The sequence below is a fragment of the Zalophus californianus genome, chromosome 4, assembly GCF_009762305.2.
Source record: "Zalophus californianus isolate mZalCal1 chromosome 4, mZalCal1.pri.v2, whole genome shotgun sequence".
Taxonomy (NCBI): domain Eukaryota; kingdom Metazoa; phylum Chordata; class Mammalia; order Carnivora; family Otariidae; genus Zalophus; species Zalophus californianus.
The window spans coordinates 148,772,619-148,785,203 of record NC_045598.1 but is presented as its reverse complement, the minus strand read 5'-3'; the positions used below and the strand labels follow the sequence as shown (position 1 = coordinate 148,785,203).

The 12,585-nt window shown below is 40.0% G+C and overlaps 1 protein-coding gene across 1 annotated transcript in view; it reads left to right on the top strand.

Moving 5' to 3' along the window:
- The first annotated feature begins 6,431 nt into the window (after nucleotides 1-6,431).
- Nucleotides 6,432-12,585, top strand: part of LOC118356894 (cytochrome c oxidase subunit 7B2, mitochondrial-like) — a 70,458-nt gene continuing 64,304 nt past the window's right edge. The window contains exon 1 of the mRNA XM_035727072.1: nucleotides 6,432-6,485. Coding sequence (XP_035582965.1) covers nucleotides 6,432-6,485 — 54 coding nt within the window. The remainder of the gene's footprint in view (nucleotides 6,486-12,585) is intronic.

Below are 12,585 nucleotides of genomic sequence, written 5' to 3'. Positions count from 1 at the left end.
TATTTATTATTTTCCCCAGTGCTTTCCACATAATCTGAAATATAATCACATCAATGACACAAAGATAGAGAAGTGTTAAAATTTGAATAAAAAAATTAACTTCTGTAATCTGAGTTATTTCCATTATTTAGGATTCTATTAAATATCTTAGCTATTGTCTTTTTGGTGATAAAGAGGCCCTTAGTATTTAGAATTATAAGTCACGGGTGCCTGGGTGGCTCAGCTGGTTAAGCGACTGCCTTCGGCTCAGGTCATGATCCTGGAGTCCCTGGATCGGGTCCCGCGTCGGGCTCCCTTCTCGGCAGGGAGTCTGCTTCTCTCTCTGACCCTCCCCCCCTCATGTGCTCTCTCTCTCTCTCTCATTCTCTCTCTCTCAAATAAGTAAATAAATAAAATCTTTAAAAAAATTATAAGTCACATATATTTGCATAAAATGAGTATCCTGGATATTGTTTTCTTTTTTTTTTAAGATTTTATTTATTTGACAGAAAGATAGAGAGTACAGATAGGCAGACTGGCAGGCAGAGGGAGAGGGAGAAGCAGGCTCTCCGCGGAGCAAGGAGCCCGATCCCAGGACCCTGGGATCATGACCTGAGCTGGAGGCAGATGCTTAACTGCCTGAGCTACCCAGGAGCCCCTGGATATGATTTTCTACAGAAAAAATGTAGGACCTTATTGAAAAAGCAGCATACACAGTGGCAGAATTTGGAATCTGATAAAGGAGATTGACCAAGAAATATAACTTCCTTTCACTTAATTCATTGTATCTTTTATCTTTTTTTTAGAAAGTCTCTAATCTTTGATTTTGCATCAAAGTCTTATTACATATATACAAACACAGAAAATATATCTGTAAGATATATCCATATTTTCACTTGAAGTTTCCTCTGTGTCTACTCAAAGAGCCAAATCATTTTTTGAAAAAATAAACAAGATTATTTTCCCTAGTTTAGAAAGTCTTAGTAGCTTAGCAAAGAGACTGAGTGACTGGGTTAGAAGTTGGTCAGACTTAGCATTTAGATTTTCTTAGCAAGGGTACTTGAATATGAAATCAATTCTTTGTAGAAAGAAAGGTTTTCTTTTTTCATCTTTTCTTTGAATGGAGCACAGTTGATCCATCAAACTCTGGTTCCTTTCTGAAATGCTCTTTGTGAACACCTGCCATAATACTCCAACATATTCAGCATTGTAGTCAAGATGATACCAACTTGGTATGGTATTCTGTTTCTACTGACATCCACAAGTTTCTTCTCCCCTTTTCCTCTTCCAAATTAAAGGTCTAAGAAATAGTGTCAAGTATCATTTATTACTTATTTCCTCAGAAGATCTGAACAGAAACTATTATCTCCTTCAAATCTTTTGTGCTATCTTTATTGAAAATTTTCAGGGAGAACTGAACCAGTGTACTTACTGTTGACCTCAGAGCTATGGTAGCACAATTTTTGTGCTAGAAAAATATAAAAAATAAAAGAACTAGAAAGATACACATTCAATATTACAAAAGAGAAAAAGCCTACACTATGTTCTGAATAACAAGAATTCAACATATTGTACCAATATATTTTAAAAAAACACTTAATAAATGATGTAATTTCATATTTAAGTCACTAAACCTATGGCATGACATAAGAACATATTCAAAGAAGAAAAATTAGACTAAAAATAAGCTGTTTTCCTATAGGCATAAACATATTAGCATCCATAGGAAATTAAGACTAAAGATGGGTTCAATCTTGTGGTAAATACCAATCTTTGTTTTTAAGCTTGTATTAGTTAACTGAGCACTAATTCTCCATCATCCTATACTGGGAAAGGGAAAACTTAGTTGTTTCCTCCTCGTAGGACTGATTGTCCATTTATTCACATACTCATTCAATAAGCATTTTTTTCAGTGCCTCTCTATGAAGAGGGTCCTACAAATAAATGCAAAGCCCTGATCTGTGAAATAACATAGGTATGTGTAATTCGCTCTGAAGAAGCAAGAGATGACTCTTGAACTGAGTCCTGGATCAGGGTGTTTCAGAATTGAGCTGGAAAGGATGCCTGGCTAGACTGGAAGCATTGGAGACAAGAGGTGTGAAGAGGGTAGAAGAAATAAGGAGTCAATCATTGATTTGCTGTTAGGGGTAGGGGAGAGAGAGACTTCTGGTACCAGCAACCTGGTGAGTGGTGTTTCTATTTGTTGAAAGGCAACTGTCTGAGATAGCAGATGATGAGCTTTGTTGAGTTCTAATTGCCTAGGACACATCTGAGAGGAGATTCCACTAGGCAGTTGGATCCACAGGTCTGGAGCTCATGAGACATGGTGCGGGAGCTAGAAGCCTTTAGCAAACAGGCCATGGCCATAGCTGAAGCCTTCGAGCGATGGGCTGCCTTAGGGAGATTGAGGGGGAGAGGAGAGACGTGAAGACTGGGCTGGCCCAGATTGTTAGACTGGAGCCTAGTGTGAGCAAGGAGAGCAGAATGAGGGGTTGGTGTCAGAAGGTCTTCAAATGCCAGGCTGAAAGAACTGGGTTTTGTCTTCTAGGTTCTGTGGAACAACTGGAGGTTTTTATGTGGTTCAGTGGCTTGGTCAAACCTTGGTTTCAGAGGATTAATGGGGAGTGAAAATAGGCTAACGTGAGATGACCCAACTTGGAAGCACCAGTTGAGGCAAGGGACTGAAGATGTGAGTGGAGATCTGGAGAAGGTGTGGGGTTGGACACATTCCAGGGGTAGCTTCTGTAGACAGGATATGGGGGGAAGAGCCATGTGATTAGGAAAACATTAAGGACCATTGAAAGCAAAGAGCGCTGCGCTTGAAAAGAAGATGGTAGGATGGATGTGGATTAAGGCTTCATGTTTAAACAGGTTGTGTCGGAGGGGAGAGGAGACTCCACACCGGCTTAGACACCTGACCACACACAGCTCTGACAGAATGCTGTCAAGGAGGGACTAGCAGAATCCAGAATCCTCTGAAGAGAAGCGATAGCTGACTCGGTGAGAATGTTTCCTGCCAGAGAAACACTGCCCACAGTGAGGGGTGTGGAATAAAAGAAGATACATTTAAAAGAGCCTCTGAGGAGACAGGAAGTGGTTTGTGTTTCGATTGTCATGGGATACCTCTGGTCTATAAGAAGTATCAGGAGGATGAGTGACTTTTTTGGATTTATTGGTAACAATGTTAAACTGAACACCAATCCTGAACTTTGTATTGTTTCCTCTGCCCATGCTTTTAAGATAATTATTTAAAAAATAATTTTCTTGAGTTTTTTTTTTTTTTTTAATACATTGTTTAACTCAGGTTTGGCCTTCCAAACAGACTTCCTGATAACACTGCTGAGGACAGACTCATCTAAAAAGCTGGAGCAGTACCCCAGCCAAGCCAGTTAAAGGCTACCAGTTTCCCACTATCACTTGGGTAATGCACGCACAATGCGTAATGTATTATTAACTATTCAAAGTGTTCCCTGGTTCCTGCCGGTTCCACAGAACAAGTATGGCAACCTGCATTGTTTTGCAAAACAGCTTTCAAAACTGGCTCCCAGTTTCGCCTTACCTGCTGACATTTAAAAATAACAGAGTTGTTTACTCTGTTTTCATTTCTTGGAGCAAATAAAAGTAAAAAAAGATACTGTTAGCATTTGGGTCCTGGAGCCACAGTTGGAGATGATTTTTTTTTCTTTCCTTCTTGAATGTATTTTTTTTTTTTAATGAAAGGTTGTTATTTTTGTTGATTGGCCAATTAGAGGAGCTGGTGGCTGTTACCTACTTCTAAGACTTGATTCTATTATGAAACCTCAGAGGCTAATGCTGCTTCAGTCTTGCCCTAAAGAGACATAAAAGGATACACTTGCAGTTAAGTCTCCCGGCAGATGAAGGAGCATAAACCATTGATCACAATGCGCAATGCTGAAAACTGAAAAGGAATCCAATTTATTTTAAATAAAACTACTCTGTTCTCCACTGACAGATTCCAGAATCAGACAACAGAAAGGAACTGACAGCAGATGTTTTAGAGCCAAGACACAGAGAGACTGAGTAATAGTATAGAAAAGAAATTGCTTTGAACTTCACCCCTGCTTTAAATACTTCAAATCAATAGGGTCACAGAGCTCTTTAATAGAGTGATGAGGTCTTGCCCTAGCAGATCTGCACAGTGACAAGTTGATGTGCGTCCTAGCAGCAGGGTCATAAAAATGGCAGGCTTCTCCCTGAAAGGGGGCTTTGTGTGAGCGGGGTCCATTTGGAGTGACTCCCCTGTATGGCCACTCTCGAGAGCCAGGCCCTAATAGTCTCCATCTAAATGGGACTGACCTCATGAATTACCTCAGGAAACTTAATCTATAAACTGGCTTCTTCTTATGCAGACTGATGAATTCTTGTTTATTCCTAAATGGCTGTCACAAGACCTATTCATCAAACTCTTAAGGGGGAAAGGAGGCTCACAGAAGCCAGCCTCAAGTGCAGCACCGTTAAATAATCATTAGGCTTCACGGCTGGTCTTGAGACCCACTCCAAATCCACAAAGCGGGCTTCTTTTTTATTTTTTAAACTATTCATCAGAACCGCATTTAGATGAGATTCTGACCTGATAAAGAAAAAAAAAAGAGTGCTTTTTGTCACTATCAGTTTCATGGCTGTGTTCTTTCTCTTTTGAGAGTTGGTGTTTTTTTTTAAACAAAAGTAAAAGAAAATAAAGGCAGATGGCCAACTCTTTTCAATATCCGTTTGCTTTATTTGAGCAGTTTAATGTAGTGAAACAGAATGAAATGTTGCTACTTGCTAAATGGTAAACAACACCATTACCCAGAATTCCACTGTAGATTGGTACAAAACAGGGTGCTGGTGATTAATTAAACTGTTGTTGTAATTGTAATGCATGATACATAATAGATAGTGTGCCCGTGTATTTTAAAAGCAGCAAATTAGCAAATAATAACTTTCCTACATCGCACATCTCCATTGCTTGCCACTAATGCATAAATAATCAAAAATAAAAGGCTATTATGTAACTACCTAATAAAACGAATGTTTCTGATGTTCACCAATCTGTAAACATGTGCTAGTCAAGCTACACACCATGGCTGCTGTGGGTCAAAATTCTTCCCCTGCAGGCAAGAGGAAGAATTTTCTCCCCAGTGGACTTTCCGGGACCTGCTGAATATAATGTCCCCCATCCTATTAACAGTCAGACATGTGGTGATCTGCTAACCATATATTATGCTTTTCTGGGACACCAGCCTGGTTTATGGAAATGGCTGCACAAATAGCTTTTATACAGAAAATATAAAATTTAAAAAAAAGAGCTATTTTATTATATCGTGTTCACATTTTGTCCAGTTTTTCACTGTCATAATTTTTTTAAAAAATGGGAATATCAGACTGATCATTTCTCCTTCCTGTTCTTTCTGTCTGAAGTTCTCTCACATTCGGTAAGCAAAGAAAGAGACCCAAGAGAAGGTAATTTAGGCAAATAAGTGCAAGCTGGCCACTCGTTTGGGGATGACTGATAAAAATGTGCGCTGGAAAGAAGGGGCTATGTGGTTCCTATGAACACGAGAAACCTTTAGCACACGGTCTTTTCTCCCTCTCCCTATCTTACTTAGGCTGAATGATCAACCTTGGATTTCCTTCTTTAACAGCTTCATTGAGATATAATTTAAATGCTGTAAAATTCACCCATTTTAACTCTACAATTCAGTGATCCTTAGTATATTTACAGTGTTGTGCAACCATTGCCACAGTTCAATTTTAGAGCATTTCTATCGACTTCAAAAGATTCCATGTACCCATTTGTGGTCAATCCCTGTTCCCACTCTCAGCTTTAGGTAACCATTCATCTGGTCTCTGTCTATCTCTACAGATTTGCTTTTTCTGGACCTTTCATGTAAATGGAATCATACAATATGCAGTCTTTATTGTCTGGCTTCTTTTATTTAGCACAGTATTCGTGATGTTTACCTATGTTGTAGTCTATATCAACATTACATATATATTCATGGCTGAATAGCATTCTGTTGCATAGATATCACATCATGTTTCTCTGGTCACCAATTGGTGGACATTTGAACATACTTTTTCATTTCTTTTGAGTAGATTCCTAGCAGTGGAGTTGTTGTGCCATATGCTAGATTTATTCAACCTGGGATTTTAGAATTATCTGTATTTGGAAAATGATATTGAATTCTAAGACTGAAGAGCTATCAGTCATTTGTAGCCTGGTGGGACTGGGAGATTCTGGGTCTGCTTGGCTGTCCACCATTTCCACCTGTGGGACCACAGCCACAGTCCTATTGCTCACTCTGCTGTTCCCTGCAGTGTGGCTTCCCTTGAATTTCCAAAGGTAAGAGAGAACTGGAAATAACCACTCAGATCTGGTTAGCACTGTTGTTTGGGGGATGTAGATTAGCAGATTTGCATGGACAATAGCTTGGCACACAGTTGTAAGCATGCTGACCGGAGGCAGTACCCCCATGTCTGGAAACGGGAAGAGGTTGGAACTGGTGAGTCTCCTCCTTTGGCCCGTGAGCGAACTGCACTAGCACATGGCCGATACAGGAGCTCCCTTATGTGATGCTATTTGAATGGGCTTTTCTCTATCAATTGCATAAATATATTCCCAGGACGCCTGGGGCTCCATGTTTCCCACCGCACTCTATCATTTATTCCTGGTGACTAAGGAGGCCTCTGCCTGGTTCAGTGGCTGGGGACTATTTTAGGATCCATGGCCACCTCTGTGCTTTCTACTACCAACCTTTGGCTTAGAGTGCTGATAAAACACACTCCATTCTACCTACACTCCCTGCAAATAAACACAGATGATAATTTCCCTAAGTGTAGTCTAGCAAAGCTCTGATCAATGCTATAAAGCAAAATGTAGTTGATTGCTGCCTGGCATATAAGTAATACATTTCAACACTTACTCTCTTCCTTTAATAGTGCAGGTAGCATTTAGTCAATAAGAACGTGGGGTGTGTGCATGCGCACGCATTCGTGTGTGTGTGTGTGTGTGTGTGTGTGTGTGTGTGTGTGTATTTATCCTTCCTTTCCTTGCCAGACACAAGATTCTGCTCTCTGCCCCACAGGGGGATTCAGTAGAGCTCAAAAAATTAGCCAAGTGAAACAAGGACATCCTGGGAGCTGAAAGCAGTGTAAATCCCGCAGAGTGATCTCCCCCAACTTCGGCAGGATTCAGAAGTTTCATGGAGCATAGACACTTCCTGGTGGGAGCTGAGAACATTATGTACACAAGTAACTCTGTTTGCACAGGGTGTGTGCCATGCAAGGTTCTGCCTGCTGAATTTGTTTCTTCCCTGTGACAGCATGATTTTTAGAATAGCGTAAGGGCAGAGGGACGCTTTTACTTACCTAAGATTGTCCAAGCTGGGAGCTGGAATGTGGCACAGAGAGTGTCCTGGGGCGGCGGCCGTGGCGGGACCGAGGGGGACACACATGTGCACAGAATAGCGCCACTGGGCAGCGGTCAGGGGGATCTCAGTCTCAATAATGTCAGGTTTGCCGCACGTCCCTTCCACGTGTCTTTCTGTTGCAGCCCCGGCAACGTAACCAAGCACTAGGATGTACTTGGGATGAAAATTGTACCAAAAACGTGAATTAATTTGATTCTTTGGGTCGGCTGGATCTGAGACTCACGTAAGCTACTCTTGCGCAAAGGAGACTTATTTTAAGAATAAATGTGATGAGAATTGGAAGTGAAAGACCATCCAGAGCCCAGGAAACACTAAGGGTGTGTTATTTAGGGACAGCTCATATCTTGGTCTTAGAGAAGGTTGATCAACAGTCTTTCTGTGTGCCCCGCCCATTCTCCACCCATTGCCGACCGGTCAGGTGGTGTGTCTTCTGCAGGACAGAGGAGGACAGAACTTACCTGACTGGCCACATGAAAACCATCACCCCTACTGGGTTGAGTATTTTGCTCCAGGTCACCTCATAGATTACTTGCCAAACTGTGGATGATTCTTGAGCTACTTTCATCCCTGTACAGTCACTGGACATTTCTGTGCAAGGCCTGGGCAAGCAGTACCTTGATGAATTTGGAATTAAAGCTGTTCTTTGGAGAAGGGGGAATAGAATAGGGTATGGAAGTGGATTAATCAGCTCAGTGTAGAAAGCAAATAAAAGGGGATGGTTCATGGTCTTGCGGCAAACAAGTAAACCAAACAAAAACAGAAACAAGAAAGGATTTGGATTTGTGGCAACTGTTTAAGAGTAAATTCAGGGCACCTGGGTGGCTCAGTTGGTTAAGCCTCAGACTCTTGATTTTGGCTCAGGTCATGATCTCAGGGTTGTGAGATCAAGCCCCACATGGAGACTGCTTAAGGATTCTCTCTCTCTCCCTCTCTCTCTGCTGTTCCCCACCTTGCTCCCCCACTTTCTTGAGCTCTCAAAAAAAAAAAAAAGAAATTCAATAAATGTGAACTGAGTTCTAACTTGTACAACACACTGTGTAGGTCCTGACTATGAAGGAAATAATAGGGGAGCATTAGTTGAGTACCTAGTAGTACTAGGAATGATTTGCTCATCTATAAATGAAAAGCCTGAGGGTCAGAGAAATTGAGGCTTGCTCAAAGCCAAACAGCTGTGATCAGTAGTGTCTGAACTTGAACCCATGTTTCTAAGGCTCCAAAGTCCATGCTCTCTACCAGACTGCCTTCCAAAGATGGAAATGGCTGGTCTTCTCCATCTAGGAGCTTAAGTATGATTAGAAAAATAAAAGGTAACTTTCAGAAAAGAAAATTAGTTATCTCTCCTGAGAATGCATATGTCAGAAATATTTTCTACATGTGAATTTTTACACTTTTCACTTTATAAGTACAGGAAGCCCAAATGCTCAGTATAGACTGTAGAGATTACTTGTTTAGCATTTACTGTATGTAGTTTTTGAATTTGTTTTCTTGGTGTAGCTGTGGATGAATAGAGCCTCTGACACAGATGTCATCAACTTTGGGATGGCCTCCATCTAATCTGCATGGATTCCATGACTCCACAAAGCTCTCAGCATTTATTATCACATTTTTATTTAAGAGTCACTTCATTTAACAATAACCATCAATGGCTTTTACATTATCTGAATAAGACAAAATTCTATTGCCACTCCTTATTAACTTAGCTAATGAGACAATTTCTAAATGAGAAGATAATTCAAAGCTCACTAAACTGAAATGACTTTTTGTTTTTTCCTCTTAAAAACAAGAGCTGTTTTCTTTTAGTAGATATGCAAATCTCAATTTTTCTGAGATAATTCAAAGAATTTGTGTTCAGACTTAAGGTAACCTATAAAAAAAAACTCAATATGAAAAAAATGTAAAAAAGGAAAAAAACCTGCAAACAACTGATATGATTCACCTCAGCAGTATGACCACCACGTCCGGGTGCCCAGATCAACCTCCCAGTGTGAGCGCCAACAGCAGCTCCTGACTCCTGTATCTCTGCACCCCTGGAAGTCGGGTTTCTTTTCTCATCCTGGTGGCTGGGCTCATCTTGGTCTTGTGCTTTTTGTGAGGACTCTGCTCACAGTGGATGTGATGACCTGGGTCCCCTCTTTGCCGGGTAAATAACTCACTAACGATTTAGAGCTATTCTTTCAGTGTCATTGATGTATTTTAAGACTATCCCTCCCTGTGGGCAGAAGGTGTGATGCCCTTGTGTTCTCCTCGTTTCTGTGCTGAGTGCAGTGGCTCTGTCTGGAAGTGTTGGAAAGAACTGGGTGCCTTCTTCACATGCTTACTGAGTCAGTGAACTAATAATGATCAATTTGCCCAACAAGAAAGAAAGTATTTTTTTTCTCAACTAGAAGAAGTTGTGCTAAATGTGAGGAGCATGTCGCACACATAATTTCCCACAATTCTCAGCCTGCAATAGTCAGTCTTCATTATCTTCTTTTCCAGTTACGATCAGTCAGAATGTGAGATTCTCCTAAAGTAGTTTATGCCTAGAGAAACTGTAGTATGCTACTAGAAAACTAGTAACCCACATGCTTTGTTCGTGTGTGTGAAGTTGCTTGAGCTCAAGTCCGCTTCTCTCTCTCAGAACTTTTTGCCCCAACATTGCTAACTTGTATTAACTTATTTTATAATATTTTATTAGGTTTATTAAAGTCATTTTGATTTATTTTTTAACAATTTTATGATGCTGTGGGGTATTATAAAACAGTGAAAAATATTTTATTCGAATTATTTGTTCCCGTAAACTGTAAAAAGTAGAATGAAAGTCAAAATGAGCATGGAATGGAAATAGTCTGCTTTACTTGGAAACCAGGTTTTCCTCATAACTGTTGGCTGAGGATAATGTCCTGTGTTCACAAACTTGTTAATGGAACATCTCCATCCCTTAACATTGTATTAATTAATAGAAATTCTATTTAAATTGTATTCTTTCCACCAGTGAAGAATTTTATAGGCATGGTTTCTATATTACTTTTACTGATCTTGACTAACTATCATCATTTTGATTGCAATTATTAGGCATTATAAGAAACTGCTTCTTCCTGAAATTTCTCTAACTTCAAGTTTTAAATTTATTTAGAAAATATGAAAATTATTCTTCACTTTAGTTCAGTTCATTATGATTTATAAAGCTGTTTCAAATTCGATATGGTATCTGATCCTCAAACCAATCATTTGAGAGAAGTAGATGGAGAGCTTCTGACTTTAAATCCATTAGAGAGTAAGTGTTGAAGCTGAGATGAAAACTCAGTTCTCCATTCTCTGACTTTCATACTTCTCTTTTCTAAGAGTCAATATTATTGAAAAATAGCATCTCAGAAGCAGGGAGTAACTTAACGGTTCCCGCATCATCTCAGTCAAGAACCCAGTGTATAGGGAAAGTTATATATACCAACAGTCTGGGGAGTTGTCAAGGGAATAACGGCTTGTGTTCCCATTATATGTGTGCAAACTCATAATTTTTGGTCAAAGTTGTAATCCCAGCATGATTTCCCCTGGACACTCTGGCTCATCTCTCTTTGCTCCCAAATGATCAGTGTTCAAACACCAAGTAATAAGAATAAGCCAAATATAGTTAGGAAGAGAAATTTGCTGTGAAGAAATGTAAAAACCTGTGCCACAGAGGTCCTTGTCCAGAGCTTTGGCTATATTGACAGGATTGATCATACTTTTATTGGTTTCTGCTCCCCCTTAAAAACTTATGAAATCTATCTCATGGGATATCTTTTACTCCCTATTCACAATGATTCAAGCATAAGTTAATAAAGACTTTTTCATGGGGAAGATGGCTAGGAAGAGTACTCCTAAAATTCTGTACTCCTTCCGTGATGGAGTCTTTATGGTCTTAGGTACATAGGTCTGCTGAACAGACAGAGCCTAGTAGAGACTCCCTTGTCTCCCACCAACACAACCCAATAAATTTTAGTTTTGGGTATTTGACTAGAAATAAGGATAAGATTGAACCAAAATGCAACTTTCCACATGACGGATTTTGACCTGCTAAACAATGAAGAGTCTTTGTAGTATGGCCAAGTAGGACTTTGGAATGTTAATTAATGTTTATGTTTAGAGTTCACCAGGACCCCTTGGCTTTTGAGGTTCAGAATCTTAAGTCTCGAGCAAATAGGAAGGATTTGTATACTTAAATGTAATTGTGGGTGAATGTATGATGGGGAAAAGCAAGATTTACCATGCACCCTTCTCCCCAACTTCCAAGACTGGCATCCAGTTATCCCAGATTGGTAGTGTGGGGGTGTGCGGGGTGGGTAGCAGAATATAAAGGTGAAACAAAAAGTGAGGATATATGGTTGATCCCTGAGAAAGGAGACCTCTCAGCCTAGTTCCTCTACCTCCTGAAAGCAGTATTATAGAATGATTAAATATGGCAGCTGTGAGAGGGAAGATTTAGTGGGAAATGAAACTGAAAACTTACTTTTATAAGGCACAGAAACCCTTGAGGAGATTATAACAACCAATACCACAAAAATAAACAACTGTTGTTGAAAATAGACCTGGAATTTGCTGAGCTCACTACCTGGACCAACACTCCATAGATAGATTAGGACAAAGGATGCAGTATTTGAAAAGGATGATGATGTCTTTAATTGTGTTAATCTAGATATAACTCTCTTTCACTTCCTAGGTCAATGATCAGTTATGGTACCACAGGGGAGCTACTAAACATTAGGTTTTTTTCCTATACATTCTTCAACCCCAAATTAACCAAAAAGGAAGAAATTTTTGTCAGCTGGAGCTTTTGGTTGCCAGCAGCAGGAAGCAGAATTTGGCTAACTAAAACAGAAAAGGCAATTTACTGCAAGATTATGGGAAAATTTCAGGACTGAAGACAAGGCTGAAAATAAGGCAGGGAGAGGGTGGGAGCCAGGCAGCTTCAAGGGACTCAGGATCATCACCAGTGGAAGGAATTACATGAGTCTTTTCTAGGCACTATGGCAGGAATGAATCACATCCAAACATATTCATTCTGTCATTCGGCTCATGATTTGTACTTTAAAGAGAGAACTTGGGTCACACACTTGCCACTTGGATAGGAGAAGAATGAATTTCCCTGACTGACAGTATCACTGAGCTATATTCAATGGTATGGAGGGAATGCCCCCCAAAAGAAGCCAGTTCC